This window comes from Mauremys reevesii, linkage group 25 (genome assembly GCF_016161935.1).
Source record: "Mauremys reevesii isolate NIE-2019 linkage group 25, ASM1616193v1, whole genome shotgun sequence".
Classification (NCBI taxonomy): Eukaryota; Metazoa; Chordata; order Testudines; family Geoemydidae; genus Mauremys; species Mauremys reevesii.
In genome coordinates this window covers 10,174,035-10,197,815 of record NC_052647.1, presented here as the reverse complement: position 1 = coordinate 10,197,815, position 23,781 = coordinate 10,174,035, and the positions used below count along the sequence as shown (strand labels likewise).

General features: G+C 60.8%; 1 protein-coding gene across 1 annotated transcript; it reads right to left on the bottom strand.

Moving 5' to 3' along the window:
* Nucleotides 1–3,853, bottom strand: LYL1 (LYL1 basic helix-loop-helix family member; the record flags this gene model as incomplete). The annotated part of the gene is made up of 3 exons (XM_039514704.1): nucleotides 1–824; nucleotides 3,179–3,270; nucleotides 3,660–3,853. Coding segments are annotated over 3 exons (642 nt in total), but the record flags the coding sequence as incomplete, so codon positions are not given.
* Between the last annotated feature and the right edge of the window lie 19,928 nt (nucleotides 3,854–23,781).

Sequence of the window (23,781 nt, the reverse complement as noted above, 5' to 3'; positions counted from 1 at the left end):
TGTTCGCACTTCGTGTTTCTTTAGCGGGCCGCGTGGCTACAGCCCCGACAGGGTTAAATTAAAAGCCTCCCGGCTCCCCTCCCCCAGCGCAGGGCGGGACCCCCCCAGACACGGGGCGGGGGGGGCAGCCCAGAGTCCCGGGGGGGGGTCTCCCACCCCATCGCTGCTCGCTCCTGGGCTTAGCCCCACCCCCAAGGGGTTAAAACACAGACCAGTCCACTTCAGGGGGGGGTATGGGGGGGCTCTGGCGCTCCCCCCTTCAGCTCAGCCCCCCCCATTTCCCATCCAGCGCCGACACGGCGGGAGCAGCTGAGACCGGACGAACTTCATCACAGCGGCGGCTCCGCCAAGGTCCCAGCCCCCTTCCGCACGGGGGGGCGGGCGGAGCCCGGAGCCCCCCCTTGCAATGTGGGGGGGCCGCCCCCTCCCAGTCCAGAGTCACCCCCCAAATCCGGGGGGGGGCGATCATCACCGGGCCTCCCCCGCGGCCGCGGCCCCCAGCAGAGTCCTGCGCTCCCGCTTGATGGGGCGGGGGGCGGGCGGCGGGGCGGGGGGCTCGGGGCCGGGCCCGGGCCGGGGGGGCGAGGCGGGCTCGGGGCCCGGGGCCGGGGCCGGGGCCGAGGCCTGGTCCCGCAGCAGCTGCCCCAGGAAGTTGATGTATTTCATGGCCAGGCGCAGGATCTCGTTCTTGCTCAGTTTCTTGTCGGGGGGGTGGGTCGGGATCAGCTTCCGCAGCTCCGCGAAGGCCCCGTTCACGTTCTGCTGCCGCCAGCGCTCCCGGCTGTTGGTGAACACGCGGCGGGCGACCTTGTGGGGCTGGTGCCCTGCGGGGGGAGCGACCGGCGCTGAGAGGCAGCCACCTCTGGGGGGGGTATCCAGGGACCCCCGGCAGCGAGATCCAGCCACCTCTGGTGGGGGGTATCCAGGGACCCCGGCCCGGCAGCGAGACGCAGCCACCTCTGGGGAGGGGTTATCCAGGGACCCCGGCCCGGCAGCGAGATCCAGCCACCTCGGGGGGGTATCCAGGGACCCCGGCCCGGCAGCGAGATCCAGCCACCTCGGGGGGGGGTATCCAGGGACCCCGGCCCGGCAGCGAGATGCAGCCACCTCTGGGGGGGGTATCCAGGGACCCCGGCCCGGCAGCGAGATCCAGCCACCTCTGGGGAGGGGTATCCAGGGACCCCCGGCAGCGAGATCCAGCCACCTCTGGGGAGGGGTATCCAGGGACCCCCGGCAGCGAGATCCAGCCACCTCTGGGGAGGGGTTAATACAGGGACCCCGGCCCGGCAGCGAGATCCAGCCACCTCTGGGGGGGTTGGTATCCAGGGACCCCGGCCCGGCAGCGAGATGCAGCCACCTCTGGGGAGGGATTATCCAGGGACCCCGGCCCGGCAGCGAGACGCAGCCACCTCTGGGGAGGGGTTATCCAGGGACCCCGGCCCGGCAGCGAGATCCAGCCACCTCTGGGGGGGGTATCCAGGGACCCCCGGCCCGGCAGCGAGATCCAGCCACCTCTGGGGAGGGGTTAATACAGGGACCCCGGCCCGGCAGCGAGCTCCAGCCACCTCTGGGGAGGGGTTATCCAGGGATCCCGGCCCGGCAGCGAGATCCAGCCACCTCTGGGGGGGGTATCCAGGGACCCCGGCCCGGCAGCGAGATCCAGCCACCTCTGGGGAGGGGTTATCCAGGGACCCCGGCCCGGCAGCGAGATCCAGCCACCTCTGGGGAGGGGTTATCCAGGGATCCCGGCCTGGCAGCGAGATGCAGCCACCTCTGGGGGGGGGGTATCCAGGGACCCCGGCCCGGCAGCGAGATCCAGCCACCTCTGGGGGGGGGTATCCAGGGACCCCGGCCCGGCAGCGAGACGCAGCCACCTCTGGGGGGGGGGTATCCAGGGACCCCGGCCCGGCAGCGAGATCCAGCCACCTCTGGGGAGGGGTTAATACAGGGACCCCGGCCCGGCAGCGAGATCCAGCCACCTCTGGGGAGGGGTTATCCAGGGACCCCCCGGCAGCGAGATCCAGCCACCTCTGGGGTATCCAGGGACCCCGGCCCGGCAGCGAGATCCAGCCACCTCGGGTATCCAGGGACCGCGGCCCGGCAGCGAGCCGCAGCCACCTGGGGGGGGGGGGTATCCAGGGACCCCGGCCCGGCAGCGAGATGCAGCCACCTCTGGGGGCGGGGGTTATCCAGGGACCCCGGCCTGGCAGCGAGATCCAGCCACCTCGGGGGGGGGGGGTATCCAGGGACCCCGGCCTGGCAGCGAGATGCAGCCACCCCGGGGGGGGGTTTATCCAGGGACCCCGGCCCGGCAGCGAGATCCAGCCACCTCTGGGGTATCCAGGACCCCGGCCCCAGATCCAGCCACCTGGGGGGGGGGTTATCCAGGGATCCCGGCCTGGCAGCGAGATCCAGCCACCTGGGGGGGGGGTATCCAGGGACCCCCGGCCCGGCAGCGAGATCCAGCCACCTGGGGGGGGGGGTATCCAGGGACCCCCGGCCCGGCAGCGAGATCCAGCCACCTGGGGGGTGGTTAATACAGGGATCCCGGCCTGGCAGCCAGACGCAGCCACCTCTGGGGGTGGGGGTTATCCAGGGATCCCCGTCCGGCAGCGAGATCCAGCCACCTCTGGGATGGGGCAGGGGGGCTGTTTATACAGGGACCCTGGCCGAATAGTGAGAGGCAGCCACTTCTGGGGTGGGGCCAGGGGCCGTGTAACAGCCACACGTAACACCACACTCGAGTTTAAACCAGGATATCTGGGGACACTGGACCCGTGTTTCCATGGTGAGGCTGAGCTGGGCTTTTCGTGTGTGGCATCAGCATGGCAGACGCCACCCAGGAGCCCAGCGTCAGCAGGGCCCTGCCCAGCATGGGGGCTGGGAGCCGGATGCCTGGGTTCTCTCCCCTGCTCTGGGCGGGGCAGTGGGACAGGAGCTAGTGGTTGGGGGGTTGGGGGAGCCCGGACGCCTGGGTTCTCTCCCCTGCTCTGGGCGGGCAGTGGGACAGAAGCTAGTGGTGGGGGGGTTGGGGGAGCCCGGACGCCTGGGTTCTCTCCCCTGCTCTGGGCGGGCAGTGGGACAGGAGCTAGTGGTTTGGGGGGGGGCGCTGGGAGCCGGACGCCTGGGTTCTCGCCCCGGCTCCCCGAGAGGGGGAGGAGGAGGGGGAGGCACTCACCATCCATGAGCTCGTGCTCCAGGTGGCTGGGCCGGCGCTTGAGGCGGCTGCTGGGGAAGAGGCTCAGGGAGCCGGAGGTGCCAATGTAGACGCTGAGGAGAGGGGCAGAGACACGGGTGAGGGGCCGGGCCAGGGGGGCACATGGCACCCTACGGGGGCGGGGTAGGGGGCGGAGTCACCATGCAGCCCCGCCCCCTGTCAATCAGCCCCGCCCTGACACCCCCACCATGGCGCATTAAAGCCATGAGGGGGGGGGGTCACAGACCCCTAAATCTGCCCCATCCCCCACCCCAGCCCTGGGTCTGACTCAGGGGTGGGGGCAGGACAGGAGCGGGAGCGAGGGTCCGTTCTTGGGGTGCTGTGGGGGAGGGGTCACCCCCTCGGGCCCCCTGTGTGGGGGGTGGGGTATTATCAGCCCTGAGATTTCTCACCCCCCCAAAAGCCCAACCAGCCCCCCCGCCCCAGCGCCCCCAGCACTGACCTGTTGAGGAAGGGGTGGGGGTGGTACTGCGGGGGCAGGAGCGGCAGCGGGGCCGGGGGGGGCGCAGGGGGCGGGGCTGAGAGCTGCACCAGGGAGGGGATGGGGTGCAGGGCCGTCAGCTCGGTGGTGGGCACGTCGCGGGGCGGGCGCTTGCTGTGACCCAGGCTGATGACGGGGACGTCGGGGGCAGCGGGCAGGGGCTGGGGGCGGCTCCCCTTGGGGCCGGGGCGGGGTAGGGGCGGGGGCTGGGGAGTGGCTAGCGGGCGAGTGGCTGGAAGGGGTGACGGGGGCAGGGGGCTGCAGGGGGGCGGGGGAGTCCTCAGCTTCTCCATCATCTTCCAGGCGCGGCGCGGCGCCTCCGGCTGCGGCCAGGACTCATCTGCGGGGACGACACAGCTGGGGTGAGACCGAGGCGGGGGCCCTGGTTCCTGGCCCCTCCCTGAACCCCCCCAGCCCGGTATCCCCCCCCCCAGTCCCTGATAGCCTGGAGGAGACCCGTGGGCCTGTCCAGGCCGGTATCCCTCCTGCCCCTCCACGCTGCTCCGGATCACACCATGTTTTTGAAGACAGGGAAACTGAGGCACGGTCCCTGGCCACCAGGCCCCGAGACTCCCGGAGCGATGGGGGCGTGGGCTGCTCCGTTCAAACCCAGCCCTTTAAACCGGATTAGATACACTGGTGCTAAATGCAGTGTGAACGGCTCCACTTCCTATGTGTTGGTTTGGTTCAGACCGATTGGCAAGTGCTAAACCTGATCTGCCCAGCTCTGAGCCGGACCCCCGCGCCCCAGAACTGAGCACGTGAGAGGTGTTCGCGGTTCTCTGGCAAAGAGAAATCACGTGTCATCATGAATCCGGGAGCCAGAATCAAACTGGTTTCTGGCTGAACTAAGCGTTTCGCTTCGATTTCCAGCTGCTTCCCCCCTTTTTCAAACCGAACCGAACCACACGGTCCAGGGGTGGCTCGAGCTGAGCCGCTTCCTTTGGCAAAGCTCAGAACCCGGTGGGGTGAAAAGTGTCTCCTGGCGCCTCTTCGCGCCGGGTGACAAACCCCGTTTACATTCACCCTTTAGTCAAGCGGCGCGGGAGAGGGAACTCGCGGGTCTCTCTCTGTTGGGCCAATGACAGATTTTTACACACACCCCCCCGAGCCTGGGACCGAGGCGCCCTGAGTCCCCGGCTGGATGTAACCCGCCAGCCGCACCTGCCGCCGCTCCGCTGACATCGCCCCGGCTGGCTCGTGTAGACAAGGCCTGTGCGAGCCGCGGCTCGAGCCCGCCTGTGGCGCCGGGGTCACGGAGCTGGTTTTGGGGAAGGGGGAGCCCGGGCCCCGGCTTCAGACTGAATTTGGCGTCTCCGCACGCGGCACCAATGGGGGGGGGTCGGTCACAGCGGGGTTACTGGGGGGTCGGTCACAGCGGGGTTACGGGGGGTCGTTCACACCGGGGGTTACTGGGGGGGGTCGGTCACACCGGGGTTACGGGGGGGTCGTTCACACCGAGGGTTACTGGGGGGGGGGTCGGTCACAGCGGGGTTACTGGGGGGGTCGGTCACACCGGGGTTACTGGGGGCCGGTCACACCGGGGTTACTGGGGTCGGTCACAGCGGGGTTACTGGGGGGGTCGGTCACACCCGGGGTTACTGGGGGGGGATCGTTCACACCGGGGTTACGGGGGGCAGGATCTACCCCGCGGACCCAGTGACCTGCCCGCGCCCAGTTTCCGGCTCCCAGGGGAGGGACTTGACAGACGGGGACCCGCGCTGCTGGCGAAGGCGAAGCGGCTCCTCGGCCGGATTTCCACTGACCGGAGCGTTATCGGCGCAGGGCTGATTTCTCCGGCTCAGAAACCGACATCGCGTCTGGAGTCCCCGCCAGGAACGTCGCTGCCGGGCAAAGGCGTTTGGTGGATGGTAGCGATCAAAGCCCCCTTGTGCCCGGCGCTGCACAGACCCCGGCCGAGATCAGCTGTGCCAGGCGCGGGGAAATGGTCGCGGCGCTGACCCGGCTGCGGCAAACGTCTGAGCCGCAGAGACAGACATGGAGGGAGCCCGGGCCACCCAGGGCGTGTGAGTGTGTCTGAGTGTGTGTGTGTGTTTCTGTGATGGAGTGTGTGCAGGTGCATGGGGTATATGTCTGAGGTTGTGTGTGTGTGTGTGTATGTGAGGCTGTGTGTGTGTGTTCTGCCTGAGTGGTGTGTGTGTGTGTGTCCGAGGCAGAGTGTTTGTGTGTGTGTATGTGTGAGGCTGCGTGTGTGTATGTGTGTGTCCGAGGCGGGGTGTGTGTGTGTGTGTGTCCGAGGCGGGGTGTGTGTGTGTGTGTGTGTGTGTGTCAGGCTGGGCGTGTGTATGTGTGTGTCCGAGGCGGGGTGTGTGTGTGTGTGTCAGGCTGGGTGTGTGTACAGCACTGGACATTTTTCTATTGACTCTTAACTAACATTGCAGTGACTTTCCTCTGGGGGGCAGAGAAGGGCCCATCCAGCGCCCACCTGCCTACCCCCATTGACAGGGGCCAGACACACATACCCAGTGCACAGACACACCCATGGCTCACGTACCATCACACACACACACTGCACAGACACACCCATGGCTCACGTACCATCACACACACACACTGCACAGACACACACACTGCACATGATGGTGTCTGGAGCTGCGCATGGAGCTCAGCAAACAGCCAGTCACTGCACAGCCGTGAGGTCAAGGCAGTGCAAGGCCCTGCACACGCGGGTACTTGGTGCATAGCCAACCCCGCCCAAGCCGACCGCAGGCCGCTGCAGCCCGGCTTCACACGGCTCACGCCCAGCTCCCAATCAGTGAACAGCAACATCACAAATCTGCTGCTCCCGGGCTGGGTCGTGGGCTGGTGCTTCCCAGCTGCCGGGGTCCCCCTGAGGTGCTTTCACATTTGTCTAGATGCGGTTTGTCCTGGTGGCCACCACGAGACCAGCCGCCTTGCTGGAGACGGCCGTAAATACGGCCTCGAGTCGGCCACACCAACGAGATGCCCAACCCAGCTGAGTTGTTACACCGGCCATCTGACAGCCACTCCAGGGAACCTGGTCCCGCCACCTGCAAATGGGCCGAACCCAGCACGGGTGGAACACACACGGTACATGTACATATGAAACTGCAGAACTACTACCCATGGTCTGTCACCCATCACTTAAATCGGCCTCTGGACCAGATGACCAGTGGATTGCTGATGTGATGCCGACTTTTTAAAAAGGCTCCAGAGGCGAACCTGGCAATTACAGGCTGGTGAGCCTAACGTCAGTACCAGGCAAATTGGTTGAAACTATAGTAAAGAACAGAATTATCAGACACAGATGAGCACAGTTTGTTGCAGAAGAATCAACGTGGCTTTTGTAAAGGAAAAATCACGCCTCGCTAATCTACTAGAATTATTTGATGGGCTCAACAAACATGTGGACACGGGTGATCCAGTGGATATAGTGTACTTGGACTTTCAGAAAGCCTTTGACAAGGTCCCTCACCAAAGGCTCTTAAGCAAAGTCAGCTGTCATGGGCTAAGAGGGAAGGTTCTCTTGTGAATCAATGACTGGTTAAAAGACAGGAACCAGAGGGTAGGAATAAATGGTCAGTTTTCAGAATGGGGAGAGGTAAAGAGCAGGGCCCCCAAGGATCTGAACTGGGACCGGTAACGTTCAATATCTTCATAAATGATCTGGGGAAAGGGGTAAAGAGTGAGGTGGCGACGTTTGCCGATGATACAAAATGACTCCAGGGAGTTAAGTCCCAGGCAGCCTGCGAAGAGCTGCCAAAGGATCTCTCCGAACTGGGTGACAGGGCGACAGAATGGCGGACGCCATTCGGTGTTGATAAGTGAAATGTGACCCATCGCGAAAGATAATCCCAATCAGCCACACAAACGGACGGGGGCTCAATGAGCTGTTACCGCTCAAGAAGGAGCGTTTGGAGTCACCGTGGATAGTTCTCCGAAAACAGCCGCTCGATGTGCAGGGCAGTCAAAAAAAACCGACCGACCAACCGACCAAAAGAACAATGTTAGGAATAAGAACCATGATGCCTCTATATAAATCCAGGGTCCGCCCTCCCCTTGAACACTGTGTGCAGATCTGGCTGGCCTATCGCAATCAAGCTGTGTTAGCACTGGAAAAACTACAGAGAAGGGCAACAAACATGATTAAGGGGCTGAAACAGCTTCTGTCTGAGGAGAGATTAAAAAGCCCGGAACTGTTAATCTTAGACAAGAGATGACTGGGGGATGTGACCGGTGTGGAGGAGGTGACTAAGGAAGGGCTATTTACCCCTTCACCTAACACAAGGGTCACCCCAATGACATGAATCGGCAGCAGGTTTAAAACAAGGATAAAGCAGGATTTCGTCATACAACGCACAGTTAACCTGTGGAACTCCTTGCCAGAGGATGTTGTGAAGCCCAAAAGTATAACTGGGTTCAAAAAAAGCATGAGATATGTTCATGGGGGATCGATCCATCAGTGGCTACCAGTGAAGATGCGCTGGGTGTCCCTGGCCACTGATGGCCAGAAGTTGGGACTGGGTGACAGGGGCTAGATCACTCCATAATTGTCCTGTTCTGTCCACTCCCTCTGAAGCACCTGGCACTGGCCACTGTTGGAAGATGGGAGAATGGGCTAGATGGACCATCGGGCTGACCCTGTGTAACCGTTCTAATGTACATACATTGGCACAGCCACAAACACATCCACCCACCCACATACAGACACAAAAACACACCCATCCACCCGCATACTGTACAGGGATTAAGCTACTCCAGCCACCACTGCCCCACAACAGCCACCACAGCAGAAGCCCAGGAAAACTGCCAGGCGTGACTGTACCCAAGTGTGCCCGGTACCCCCAGGAGTGACTGTACCCGAGTGGGGCCAGTACCCCCAGGCGTGACTGTACCCGAGTGTGCCCGGTACCCCCAGAAGTGACTGTACCCGAGTGGGGCCAGTACCCCCAGGAGTGACTGTACCCGAGTGGGGCCAGTACCCCCAGGAGTGACTGTACCCGAGTGTGCCCGGTACCCCCAGGAGTGACTGTACCCGAGTGGGGCCAGTACCCTCAGGAGTGACTGTACCCGAGCATGCCCAGTACTACCTGGAGTAACTATACCTGAGCATGGCCAGTACCCCTAGAATAACTATATCCAAGTGTGCCCAGAACCCTGGAGTGACTGTACCTGAGCATGGCCATTATCCCTATGTAGTGACTGTACCCGGCATGGCCAGTACCCCCAGGAGTGACTGTACCCGAGTGGGGCCAGTACCCTCAGGAGTGACTGTACCTGAGTGTGCCCGGTACCCCCAGGAGTGACTGTACCCGAGTGGGGCCAGTACCCCCAGGAGTGACTGTACCCGAGCATGCCCAGTACCGCCCTGGAGTGACTACCCAAGTATGGCCAGTACTACCTGGAGTAACTATACCTGAGCATGGCCAGTACCCCTAGAATAACTATATCCAAGCGTGCCCAGAACCCCTGGAGTGACGCTACCTGAGCATGGCCATTATCCCTATGTAGTAACTATACCCGGGCATGGCCAGTACCTCCCTGGAGTGACTCAAGTCCGGTCAATACCCCCCCGCCCCGGAGTGACTCCACCTGAGTGTTCCCAGTATCCCTGGAGTAACTATACCCGAGCGTGCCCGGTACCCCCTGGAGTGACTACCTGAGCATGCCCAGTATCCCCTTGGAGTTACTATACCCGAGTGTGCCCAGCATATCCCTGTAGTAACTATACCTGAGCATGGCCAGTACCCCTAGAATAACTATATCCAAGCGTGCCCAGAACCCCTGGAGTGACGCTACCCGAGCGTGCCCAGAACCCCTGGAGTGGCGCTACCCGAGCACCTTTTAGTACCTTTTCTGGGCTAACTCTCAGAGTAAGGTCAGTTCTAGCCTGGAGTGACTATCCCTGAGGAAGCCGCCGGCCGCCTCCAGGGACCCCATCCTGGCCTATCAGGCTCCTTGCACAGAGACCGGGGATTCCTGGTACCATTCTCGTACCAGACCTGCTGGCACCTGGGTTTCCCCAGGAAGTGGCCAGTGAAGCCCCGCCGCACCCCTCTGGGCTGTCGGGGTGAATGGAGTCTGATCAGTGAGGAGCAGGTGGCTCCAGGGATCTGCTGGGTCTCAGCCTGTTTCGGCCCAGGGAGGTGACAGAACCTTGTCAGCAGCGGCAAACCCAGCACACCCTGGGCACAGAGCGGGGAAGGAACCTAGTATCACACAGTGAGTCCGGGACAGAGACACAGAATCACAGAATCTCAGGGTTGGAAGGGACCTCAGGAGGGATCTGGTCCCACCCCTTGCTCAAAGCAGGACCAAACCCAACTAAATCATCCCAGCCAGGGCTTTGTCAAGCCTGACCTTAAAAACCTCTAAGGAAGGAGATTCCACCACCTCCCTAGGGAACCCATTCCAGTGCTTCACCACCCTACTAGTGAAAAAGTTTTTCCTAATGTCCAACCTAAACCTCCCCCTCTGCAACTTGAGACCATTACTCCTTGTTCTGTCATCTGGTACCACTGAGAACAATCTAGATCCATCCTCTTTGGAACCCCCTTTCAGGTAGTTGAAAGCAGCTATCAAATCCCCCCTCATTCTTCTCTTCTGCAGGCTAAACCAGCCCAGTTCCCTCAGCCTCTCCCTGTAAGTCATGTGCCCCAGGCCCCTGATCATTTTCATTGCTCCCCCCACCAGATCTACCCTCCTAGACCCTACCCCACCCCCAGAGCTGGGGCTAGAACCCAGGAGTCCTGATTCCCAGCCCTCCCTGCTCTAACCAGTAGATCCCACTGCTCTCCCAGAGCTGGGGAGAGAACCCAGGAGTCCTGATTCCCAGCCCTCCCTGCTCTAATCAGTAGATCCCACTGCTCTCCCAGAGCTGGGGAGAGAACCCAGGAGTCCTGATTCCCAGCCCTCCCTACTCTAACCAGTAGATCCCACTGCTCTCCCAGAGCTGGGGAGAGAACCCAGGAGTCCTGATTCCCAGCCCTCCCTGCTCTAACCAGTAGATCCCACTGCTCTCCCAGAGCTGGGGAGAGAATCCAGGAGTCTTGAATAGGCCCCTGGGCTGCCTGGCCCCACTCCCTTCTGTCTCACAGCGCAGAGATTTGAGGCTCACAGAATCGCAGCAACGCGGGGCTGGACGAGCCCTCGAGAGCGCACCAAGTCCATCCCACCTGCGCTGAGGCAGGACAAGGCAAACCTAGACCATCTCTGCCAGGTGCACGTCCAACCAGTTCTTAAAATCCTCCCTGGCGGGGCTCCCACAGCCTCCCCCGCTCACCTGGTCTGGAGCCGAACTCCCCCGAGAACTAGAAAGTTGTTCCTACTCTCTGAGCTGCAGCCCCCCCGCCGCAGATGAAGCCCCTTGCGCCTTGTCCTAGTTCTGTGGCCATGGAGAACAGCTGGGGCCCGTCCTCTCCCATGGAGCGTATTTGAGGATGTTCTGGGGTCCCTGCTCAGTCGCCTTGTCTCAGGACTAAACAGGCCCCGGGTTTTTAGCTTTTCCTCAGGGCTCCGCTTTCTAAACCTTTGATCACGGTCACGACTCTCCTGTTTGTCTCCCTCTTGCCTGAAGTCGGTGCCCACGTCGCCTTCGGCCTCACGCAAACCATGGGGCGGCAGAGGGGCGCAGTGGCCAGTTTGAATCCTGTGCCCAGACTGGGCAGCGCCTAGTACCACGCGACACCTAATAAACAGGCCCTACCAAATTCACGCTCCGTTTTTTTTGTAAAATTCGCGGTCACAGCATTTTACAACTCTTGAATTTCACGGTGCCAGAGAGTTAACTCTGAAAGGTCACGGGGGGGGTCGCGAAGCAGGAATACGTATTTCAAAACGGCAACATATATACATGCAAGGTCGGCGTTTCTCAAACGGGGGGGCTAGGAGGAGGGGTCGCGGTATTGTCATCCTCACGTCTGTGCTGCTGCTGGCGGCGACGCTGCCTTCAGAGCTGGGCTCCCGGCCAGCAGCCGCCGCTCTCCCACCACCCAGCTCTGCAGGCAGCACAGAGGTAAGGATGGCATCCCGTGACCCCCCCCCCCCAGAGTAGCCTTGTGACCCCCTTTTAGGTCGGGACCCCCAGCTTGAGAAATGCTGCCTGTAGCATAGGGTAAAAGGACACAACAGAGCAGATTTCATGGGGGAGACCAGATTTCACAGCCTGTGATGCCCCGTGCCAGGCCTGGGCCCCCTAGGTGCTACCACAATACACCTAATACATCCCCTCAGCCCCAATAGGCCAAGTCACGGAACAAATCACGTTGATTTCGAAAGGATCAAATACAATCCCACACCCGCTCCTCATCTGATCTGCACTTGCAGGGCCTGCCAAGGGTTTATTCCCAGGCAGTTCCACTGCACATTGGGCCTGACCCAATCCCCAGGACATATTTCCCTCTCTAGTTGCATCCCCCGGCCTCATGGTGTTTCTCAAAGGGAAGGCGACTGAAATCAGCAAAAGAGAGAAAAAGAAAAAAAACAACAACCAATGTTCCGTTTCATGTGGCTGACACCATCTTTTGTCTGGGCGGCGCGGCGATGAAAACGCAGCGAAATAGAGGAAATGGGTTTTGAAAATGCCTTTCCAAATCGATGCAATCTGAGGCAACGTCCAGCCCGATTTGTTTACCGCCCCCGCCACCAAACAAAACCCAGAATAAGAGCTAATTTTCCACAAAAACAATATACAAGTAGCTAATTTTTCCAGAAGCAATTGCAGCTGGTGGTTGCGGGTGGATTGTTTCTGGTTACTTTGGTTAAATCCGCCTCTGGGCCCAGCAGAGACCGAATCCCCCTGATTCTGCAGCCATGATCACAAGGGGCAGGGGGGCTGAGTGAAAGAAGAAAGTCACCCAGGATGGATCTCTGACCCAACAAGTGACTGCGACCTTGGACAAATGTGAGCCCGGCCTTAGCTTGCCGACTAACGCGACTTGCTCATTACAAAAACTGGAAGGAAATTTGTGTGTGTGTGTGTGTGTCGGTGTTTATGTTATAACTACACAGACATTTTATAAGGCAGAACCTCAGCTAGAGTGTATCCTCAGAGCGCCTTGAAGCACGGCATTATGAAAACCTGTCCCTATATAGCTAGAAAACCACATTGAATTATTATCTTACAATCTGTTATATTATATAGACAATATGATAGTTTTGCCACTGATTTCAATGGAACTCTGCTTTAATTCTATCTATCTATCTATCTATCTATCCCCATACCCCCCATCTATCTATCTATCTATCTATCTATCTATCTATCTATCTATCTATCTATCTATCTATCTATCTATCTATCTATCTATCTATCTATCTATCTATCTATCTATCTATCTATTCCCATACACCCTTTCTTTCTTTCTTTCTTTCTTTCTTTCTTTCTTTCTTTCTTTCTTTCTTTCTTTCTTTCTTTCTTTCTTTCTTTCTTCATACACTCCCTCTATCTATCTATCAATCAATCAATCTATCTATCTATCTCCATCCACCCCCTCTATCTTTCTATCTATCTATTCCCATACACTTTCTTTCTTTCTTTCTTTCTTTCTTTCTTTCTTTCTTTCTTTCTTTTTCTTCATACACTCCCTCTATCTATCTATCAATCTATCTATCTATCTATCATATTGACACAAAAATATTTCAAACGAAATATACTAAATATAAATAAATACAAATATAATATTTATATAAGACGCATATCTGTTTCATACATATTATTACAGACTAACATAATATATAATAATATATATTAATTATATATATATAGGTCATATGTGTGTATATTATCTATGTAGATAGATATCATTATACACAAATAACACATATACATCTTGTTTAAGATGTATATTATGGTGTATAGCTGTGTATAGATTATAGCATTATTATACATTAATGAATCTATAGACACGTTGTACACAATGTACGTGTCTATGCCATGTGTGTATGTAGCAGCGAGCGTTACAGCTCTCTGTGCACACACTGCAGCTAATACGTTTAGCTGTTTTATAAGGGTGCAGATCCAATATTCCCGCACATGCAATCGGTGCCCACGTGCAGTCAGAGCCGCAACGCTTTGAAGCGAAGAAGGGACCTTCGCGGCTCCCGACGCCGATGGTTACAAACATTTCGATCCTCGCTAATTCGTTTCCCCGGGAATGTAACCGAGGGTCCGAGGGACGCGGCGAGCCCCGCGCCAGGGGGTACCGCGAGAGAGATTAAATGACCCAGGCTAGGAACCCCCCCGACGATCCTCTCTGAATCGCGCAAGTTACAAACAGCGGGATTTGTCCTGCGAATGGAAGCGCCGGGATTGTTCCCAAACTCGGGATTCAGCAGCAGAACAAACCGGAATTAACACCCCTGAAAAGGGCGAGGAATTTCTCGACAAATTCACGCACCCGCGGGAGCTTCTCCTCTGCTCCCTTCACGGTCTCGAGTTTCGAAACAAACCCGCGTCGGGGAAAAGGATCCGAACAATCCGCGTTTCGGCCTTTGCTCCTCGCCGGGTTCCCGACGCGGGGCCGGTTCAGCCGGTTCTCCCGAGCAGGTGCCAACGACAATCACTTCCCAAAACTCACCCCTGCGCTGCAGCCAAAGCAGCCCCCGAAACACACGGAGCTCGGGGCCAATATTCCCGGGCCGGGCCGGCTGGAGGGGCCCCGGGGTGCCGCTGCCCCCGGGACACATTGCAGCGAACGTGAACCCGCGGCGCGTTTCCCAAACCTGCCTCGGGGAGCAGGAACCTCCCGCTTTCCTCGGTTGACAACAAACAACTCACCAGAGAAAAGGGGAAGCGGCCCCGGGAGCTCGCGGCCCTCAGTGCAATGGGGGATTTGGGGGGTTGTTGTTTGAATAACCCCCCAGGGCCCGTATTTCACCCCTCTCCACCCTTTGGGACACGGGCTCCAAGCGATTCCCGTCGGAGCTAAAGGATCGGGCCCCAAACTTGCCCCCTGAAATGCACAACCCCGCACCAGCCCCGCGGGTAACCCCCCCCCGAACAGCCCTCGGCAAAAACACCCCATCTCGCCCCCTCCCTCCACGAACGAGCCTCCCCACCCGCCAGCCAATTCCCCCGGGAGCAGGTGCCCGACACCCCCCCTCACTGAGCCTGCCCCCCCGGGGGGGGTGCGCGGGCCGGGCCCCAGGACGGTGCACGAGGGAGCCCCGAGAAGCGAGCGCGCCCCTAGCCGGGCCGGGCGCCCCGGGACGCGCCTTACCCCACAACCGGGCCACATGCTGGTTCCCGGCCACCATGCGCAGGGTCCATGGCCTGGGGGGCGAGTCTCCGTCTCCTCGGCGGGTGCTAGGGTGAAAATTTGGGGTCTTTTTTTGGGGGGGGGGGCGGATTGGAGTCAAATAGGCTGAAGCGTCTTTCCCGGCCTCAGCGCCCCCCCATCTCACTCGCCAGCCCCCCTCGCCCGCACACGCCACCGTTCGCTCTGGGCCCACTAAGATTTGAAGAAGTCGGATCCACCCCCCCCGCCCCCCCGCCCCAGCGAGAGGTTTCCTGCTCGTTGGACTGGGGATGTGGCTGCTGCTGGCAGATAAGCGGCAAAGGGCCGCCTGTGCCGCGCTGATAAGGAAACCCAGAGTCAGACGCAACCTAACGGGAGACTTGGAATGAAAACAAGAGGAAACCGAAGTGGTGGAACATAACCCACAAACAGGAGCGTCCACGGGGGGAGCTGGGAGGCGGCTCGCTCCTGACACGGCTGCAAACCATCATAACCCCGGATCTGGGGAAAGGGACCCCCCCAGGCCCGGCCCGATTTGGGGGCTCCCTCAAGGCACTGGGCGCCCCGTCTCGCTCCAGAGGGATCTGCGAGTGGGAGCCAAAGGCCCCGAAATCCAGGATCGGGTCCCCGGGTTGAGGCGGGGGCGGGGGCGGACAGTCTGGTCAATGGTTTGGGAATTAAATCCCAGGCTGCGGTTGCAGGGACCTCACGGGATGGCCTGTCACCAGTGGGGGCGGGAGAGACCCGCCGGCAGCAGGAGCTGCAGTGGAGAAGGCGCTTGCACGGGGGAGGAATTGGGGGGGGGGTGAAATCTACCTGTCCGGCAGCAGGCTGGGACTCAGGACTCCTGGGTTCTATTCCTGGCTCTGGGACCCTGGCAAGTCATAGCCCCGTTCTGTGCCTCAGTTTCCCCTCTCCTCAGTCACCATATCCTGTAAGCTCATTGGGGGCACCAGTCTCGGGGGGGGGTTACAAAAATAGCGGAAGAGACTCAAACAGGAGTGAGGTGTCCAACCTCCCCCCCCACCCCGGGCATCAGGTACCAAATGGCACTGGGGGGTCTGGAAATCCCTCCTAATCATCATCATGATCTAGCCGCTTCCCGAAACACGAAGACACTGACCCATCTGTCCGTCCATGCCCGCCATCCTCCTACACATCTAGCTACGGGTTGCCTGACCTTTCCCATCAGAAGATCCTGTATTCCGCAGCGTCAGACTTTAAGCCCTCGGCCTGGTGTTTTCCAGGCGGGGGTTTGTTTTGGAAAGTTTCAGCTGTTCCAGCTAGGGAACAATATAGTGGTGGCCCACAGTTAAAATAATTCCTAACCCCCCTTATTTAAGAAGCTCTAGCGCCCCCCTGCGTTGGAGCAGGGCTCTGCACTTTGACAGGGGGGGTCACCCTGGGATCAGGGAGGTGCCTTTTGCTGGCCCTGTGGAAATGTGCCCCAATGAGGCCAAGTTAAAGAGCCTTGGGGGGGGAATCGGCGTGCACATGCTCAGTAGAGGCTTGTTGGAGTTTGGGGGCGAAGGGCTCGGCGATTCCACGCTCACTGAGCCTGCTCCAGCCGAGGGCTGCCGGGCCGGAGCCGGATTTTCCCGGCATTGCTGCTGCGGGCAGGGCTGGGCGCTGGAGCAGGAGCCGGGATCTCCTGTGCTCTCTATGCCCCCGCTGAGCGTGTCGGGGGGGGGGGGGCAGAGGAGCAGGAGGGGCACAGGCAGGCTCAGGGGCTACAAGCCAGGGCAGAGCTGAGCCAGGCTGGGCCCTGCCTCCGCCCAGCGGCTTCTAACTGACATTTTGGGGAAGTCCCTGCAAAACAGGGAGTTTCATTTTCTATTTTACATTAAAGGTTTTTACAGAGGCCTCTACCCCCCCCCACCCCCAACCCCATTAGGGTGGCTCAGGACGCCTGGGTTCTGTCCACTCTCTTGCAGCCTGATGTGGCGGTTAGTCCCTGTGCCTCCATTTCCCCACCCATAGCAGGGGGACGAGCCCGTGACATTTGCACCCTGCTCCCAGCGGTGCCCCTCCCTGCCCAGAGCGCAGAGCCCAGCCCCTCCTGGGTCCCCAGTGCTGGGCTGGGGGTTGCTCCCTGCAGGAAGCTGGGAGAGGGGGCAGCACCCAGCTGCATTCACGTACTTAAATCAGTGCTAAGGACCTGGCCCAGCTCCTCCGCTGGGGATCTCAAAGCACATTGGAAATGCTTCAGAATTCACCCAGGAAAGATGATTCGCCCTGTTTCACTGGGTGGGAGCCACGCCCCCTCGTGGGGAAAGGCCCCATGTCCCCTTCCCCACCCCGCTGAGCCAGCCACACACAACTCTACCGCTGCCCCTCACTCCCGACCCGCAGCCCCTTTCCCCTGTCGCTCCAGGCATTGTGCTCTCGCTGCCCCCTCCACCCCAGAGGTGGCTGCATCTCAGCGTCCCCTGGCCCTGGCTGCCTGGCACCCGTGCACAGGGTGAGGTGGGGGACGTCGGGTCACCCAGGCTCCTCCTGTGGCGGGGGGGGGCTTCTCCCGGTCCTGGGGGCTGCCAACAATTGTGGGCACAGTGCGTTCTGAGTCACTGGCTGAGCTTCCTCCCCTCGGCCTCGATTCATCCGGGCAGGGGGCTTGAACTCGGGTTTCCTCTGCGTTCCTTCCAGTTCCTGCCTTATATCATTGCCCCCAACCGCCTGCCCAGCCCCCCAGTATCCTGGCTGCAACAGCAGCCCATACCTGATGCTCCGGAAGAGGAGAAAACAGCCCCCCCAGGAATGCCCCAACAGCTCCCCCTCTGAGTCATGCAGCCTCTGAAGGTGGGAGGCAGGACTCCAGCCTCTCCCCCACCCCCCACAGCTCTGGGAGGAGAGTGGGGCCTATGGTTAGAGCAGGGGGCTGGGAGCCAGGACTCCTGGGTTCCTTCCATTCCCAGCTCTGGGAGGGGAGTGGGATCTAGTGGTTGGGGGCAGGGCTGAGAGCCAGGACTCCTGGGTTCCAGAGGGGACTGGCCAGAGTGGGGTCACAGGGCCCAGCTGGGTGACTAGCCTGGTGCATGGAAGCATGAGCCGATGACCTGCTGAGACCAGGGGGTGCAGAGTGTTTGCTCTGCCTGCAGCTCCCAGGGCCACTGTCTCCGCGAGCTGGACGTTAGCAGACACCAGGCTTGTCTGGCTGCCCCCCGGTTCCCACCCGATTTGGAACGGCTCGGTTCCGGCGTCGCAACGCTCTTGCGTTACGGCCCCGCCGAGTGCAGGGCCTGGCTCGGCCAGTCACACGGGCCTGTGGTGCTAGGGGCTGTAACACCTGACATGCTGCAGGGAGCGGCAGCGTGGCTGAGTGGTGAGGGCGCTGGTTTGTGACTCAGGACGCCTGGGTTCCAGGCCCAGCCTTGAGCAAGTCCTGGCCCCTCTGGGTGTCTCAGTTTCCCCTCCCACCCTGTATCGAATTAGACTGTGAGTTCTTCAGGCAGGGTCAACTGTGGGTCTGTAGCACGATGGGGGGAGGGGTCCTGGCCTTGCTCAGGATCTGTTGCCAGCACAACGGGGCCCCTGACATTGGTCAGGGTCCATGCAGCACCTGGCACAATGAGGCCCCGATCTTGGCTGGGATGTGTGTGTGGTGCAGATTGAATCAGGACTGCTCCTCTGTGTGCCATATGCCCTATACCGCACTCGCCACCCTGGGATTCTCCTTCAGCCGGCCCTGGCTGCGCTCTCAGAGCAAGAAGGATCCGCGCTCGCACCCTGTATCTCCTGAATCGTACACGGGCTTGCCCCTGCTGAAACCGAGCCCCGGTGCACGAGGCAGCCAGTCGGTCTGAGGCAGGGGGCCGGGGCGGGTGCTTATTAATAACGGCGGGGGAAAAAAACCCAGAATGGCCGGAAATGCCCTCACTTCCCCCTCCTCTTGGAGCCACTGCTCAGGAAAATATTAGTCAGAGCCATTGGGGCACTTCACACAGAGAGATAGACTTGTTTAGCTCTCATTGCTTCCTGCGCCAGTCCTGGAATGGACTCTCCCGGAGCGGGGACGCGGCCAGCTCCACGCACGGCCGTCGCGGCCTGGCTCCTTAATGAGCCGGGCCTGGAGCCAGGCGGCGCTGGGCTAATTTCGCGGGGTTGCATCTGCGGTGGTGGAGCGTTTGCAGAGGTTGAGGAATTGATTGGAGGGGCAGAGTCTGGGGAGCTGGGGGGAGAGCTGGGGTGTCAGGGCCTGCAGAATGGGAGAGCTGGCGGGGGAGGACCCTGGGAACCAGGATGTGGGGGACACGCAGCCGTGGGGCAGGGCACACAACAGGGGGCTATTATCATCATGATTATTATTAGTGTCAAGCCACGGTGTGGGGGGGGGTGACCGCCCCCCTCCGGAGCTAAGATTTGGGGATGTGGTCTGGGGTGCCCCTGGGGAATGGACCCTGCCCAGGCAGCTGGGGGTGATCCTGGGGCTGGGCTGGGCAGACCTGACTTAGGCTGGAGTTGCTTTGACTTCAGGGGAGGGGGGGCGGTGAGAGTTGGGGGACGAGGCCCCTGCCCCCACCTTGCTCCCCAGGGTCTGAGTCTGTGACCAAGAGCTATGCCCCCCACTTTGCCCCCTGGAAGCCTCCCCCAGCATCGCTCCCCTCCCATCCACTCAGCCATGGTAAAGGCCATTCTCCATGGCAATGCTCCCCACAGCGATGGCCGCTCCCCAGAGCAACACTCCCCATGGTGATGGCCGCTCTCCATGGCGACACAGGCTCCCCATAGCAATGGCCACTGCCCATGGCAACAGATACTGCCCATAGCATTAGATGTTCCCCACAGCAACACCTCCCAAGGTGACGGATGCTCCCCGGGGATGGGCACCACCCCTGGCAACGGATGGTCCCCATAGCAACACTCCCATGGTGATGGACCTTCCCCAGAGCAAGCTGGACCGGGCCTTCATTCTTCTTTAAGGGACTGTGCTAGTCACTGGGGGCCGGGGATGGAAGGCGCTGGGCTGGGGCCCCTGCTCCCCACTTGGCCATGTGCTCCCCAGGGTCACTCCCCCCCCAGCTCCATGGCTTTCTCGCTTATCTGCAGGCTTTGGGGGGGGGCAGAAGGAGATGGGGGGGTGAGACAGGGCAGGGGAGGGGGTGTAAAATAAGCTGCAGTGAGACTTTTTAGCCCTCAATTCCCCATGCACAAGCCTCTGTGTGTGCATGTGTTTGTGTGCATGAGTGTGTGTGTGCACGAGTATGCGAGTGTCTGTGTGTGCATGTTTGTGTGTGCACGAGTGTGCGTTAGTGTGCAAGTGTCTGTGTGCGAGTGTCTGTGTGTGCATGTGTTTGTGTGCATGAGTGTGTGTGTGCACGAGTATGCGAGTGTCTGTGTGTGCACGTTTGTGTGTGCACGAGTGTGCGTTAGTGTGCAAGTGTCTGTTTGTGTGCGAGTGTCTGTGTGCGTGTGCATCTTTCTGTGTTTGTGTGTGCACGAGTGTGCGTTAGTGTGCGAGTGTCTGTGTGCGAGTGTCTGTGTGTGCATCTTTCTGTGTTTGTGTGTGCACGAGTGTGCGTTAGTGTGCGAGTGTGTCTGTGTTTGTGTGCGAGTGTCTGTGTGTGCATGTGTCACGGAGTGTGGGGGAGTCCGGCCCTGCACCCCTCTTCCCTGGGACTCCCAGTGACTCTCAGCCAGCCAGTAAAACAGAAGGTTTATTGGACAACAGGAACACAGGATACTGCAGAGCTCGTGGGCACAACCAGGACCCCTCACTCGAGTCCTTCCGGGGGTTCAGGGTGCTTGGATCCCAGCCTAGGATTCCCTGAACTCCCACCCCCCAGCCCCAAACCGAAACTGACCCCACCCTCTCCAGCCGGCTCCCTGCCTTTGTCCAGCTCCCGGGCAGAGGTGTTGACCTCCCCTCCCCCCGCCTAGCTCCGGTTACAGGCTCAGGTATTGTCCATCACCCCGGCTCTCCCATCCCCCACACAGACAGCCCCTGCTCCCTCACAGCATGTGTGCAGCTTTCTGTGTTTGTGTGTGCACGAGTGTGTGAGTGTGTCTGTGTGTACGTGTTTGTGTGTGCACGAGTGTGTCTGCATGTGTGTGTGCACACGTGTGTCTGTGCGTGCACGTGTGTGTGTGTTGCATCTTTGTGTGTGTGTGTGCGCGTCCAGGGGACTCTGCTGGGTTTCCATGGTGGCAGCTCCTGGCACTGGGGTAGCAGCATCATGCCAGCTTGTAGCACCACCAATTTGGGCACTGGGGGTGGGTGGGCCAAGCCCCTGGAGATGGGTCCGGGGCCCAGTCCCTCAGTCACAAGCCCTGCCTGTGTCTGGCACAAACCTGCATCCTCAAACTGCCACACACACTCCCCCCGCCAAACACACTGCCCCCGCACTGCCACGCACGCTGCCCCCGCACTGCCACGCACACTGCCCCTGCACTGCCACGCACGCTCCCCCCGCCAAACACACTGCCCCCGCACTGCCACGCACGCTGCCCCCACACTGCCACGCACACTGCCCCTGCACTGCCACGCACACTTCCCCCGCCAAACACACTGCCCCCGCACTGCCACACACGCTGCCCCCGCACTGCCACGCACACTCCCCCCGCCAAACACACTGCCCCCGCACTGCCACGCACGCTGCCCCCGCACTGCCATGCACACTGCCCCCGCACTGCCACGCACACTCCCGCCACACACACTGCCCCCGCACTGCCACGCACGCTGCCCCCGCACTTCCACGCACGCTGCCCCGCACTGCCACACACACGGCCCCCCGCACTGCCACGCACACTGCCCCCGCACTGCCATGCACACTGCCCCCGCACTGCCCCTGCACTGCCCCTGCACTGCCCCCGCCAAATATACTGTCCCCCGCCACACACACAGCCCCCACACTGCCACGCACACTGCCACGCATGCTGCCCCCGCACTGCCACGCACGCTGCCCCTGCACTTCCACGCACACTGCCCCCGCACTTCCACGCACACTCCCCTCACCAAACACACTGCCCCCGCCCTGCCACGCACACTGCCCCCGCACTGCCACGCACGCTGCCCCCGCACTGCCACACACACTGCCCCCGCACTGCCACGCACGCTGCCCCTGCACTGCCACGCACGCTGCCCCCGCACTGCCACGCACGCTGCCCCCGCACTGCCACGCACACTGCCCCTGCACTGCCACGCACACTCCCCCCGCCAAACCCACTGCTCCCGCCACACACACTGCCCCTGCACTGCCACGCACGCTGCCCCCGCACTGCCACGCACGCTGCCCCCGCACTGCCACGCACGCTGCCCCTGCACTGCCCCTGCACTGCCCCCGCCAAATATACTGTCCCCCGCCACACACACTGCCCCCACACTGCCAGGCACACTGCCCCTGCACTGCCACACACGTTTCCCCTGCACTGCCAAGCACACTGCCCTCTGCCACACACGCTGCCCCCACACTGCCAGGCACACTCCCCCCGCCATGCACGTCGCCCCTGCACTGCCACATATGTTCCCCACTGCCATGCACGCCCCACTGCCATGCATACTCCCCCACGCACGCTGCCACCCCTGCCACACACGCTCCCCCCGCACTGTCACACCTGCTCCCCCCTGCCATGCATGCTCCCCCGGCACTGCCACGCACGCTGCCCCCCCAACACACACGCTCCCCGTGCATGCTTCCCCCTGCAGTGCCACGCACATTTCCCCCCTGCATTGCCATGCATGCTCCTCCTGGCACTGCCACGCATGTTCCCCCCATTGCCACGCATGCTCCTGACAACAGTGCAACACACACTCCCCCACATTGCTGCACACACGGTCATATGCACACCTTGCACACTGCTGCACACACCCCACAGTCACACTCACTGACATTTGTACACACTCATGCATGGAGACATGCAGAGACACTTGCATTACACATGGCAGAGTGCATTTGAACACGTCCACTCACACTCGTGGAGCCCTAGCACCACTCACACTGCTGCACACACTCACAAACACACATCACCAGCCTGTGCACACTCACCACACAGCTGTGCACACTCACACACCTCACACGGCCGCACACTCATCACATGGCTTTGCACATTTGCACAGATCACATGGCCGGTCACACTCATCACACAGCTGCATACTCATCACATGGCTTTGCACATTTGCACACTCATCACACGGCTGTTCACACTCATCACATGGCTTTGCACATTTGCACACACATCACACGGCCGTTCACACTCTCACACACCGGGCCCCGTTCACACTGCCTCGCCCCCACGCTGGCAAGGCCTGGCGGCAGGATGCACCTGGTCAGCCTAGCAGGATGCAGCCGGCCCCATCTGCTTCCGGCCCCTTCCTGCCTGCAGCCTGCGGGGGGGGGGGGGTGAGGGAGGGCACATGGGGGTGCAGCAAGCGGCCTCTGTCACAAACAGGATGCGCATGGCAGAGACCCCCTGCAGGTGGCAGCCCCCCCCCCCACGCCACCCTCATGTATGGGGGCTCCTGGCTAAGGCCGTGAAAACACCCAGACCAGGAAATCTGGTGCCCAAAGGGTTAATGGGGAGCCCACCCCCCATTATTTAGCAATGCCCCTCATCATTCAGCCAAGCACAGGGAACCCTCCAGAGCAGCGGGCCAGGGAGGGGGCACTGAGCTGTGGTCTGTGGCCAGATTGGATGTTGCGGGTTGTGTACAGTGGGTGTGTCGATTGGGTGTCTGGTTTGCAGGGTGTGTGCAGGGGGCTGTACACCCCTAACAAACTGACACCCCAAGGAGTTACCTGGGACCACCCCTGGGGCAAGGCCCAGAGGTGTGAAGAGTCTGATGCCCCCTGCTGGGCTCGTCCTGTGTGGGGCGGGGCACGGTGGGGTGGGGCACGGTGGGGTGGGGCACGGTGGGGTGGGGCACTCTGCTG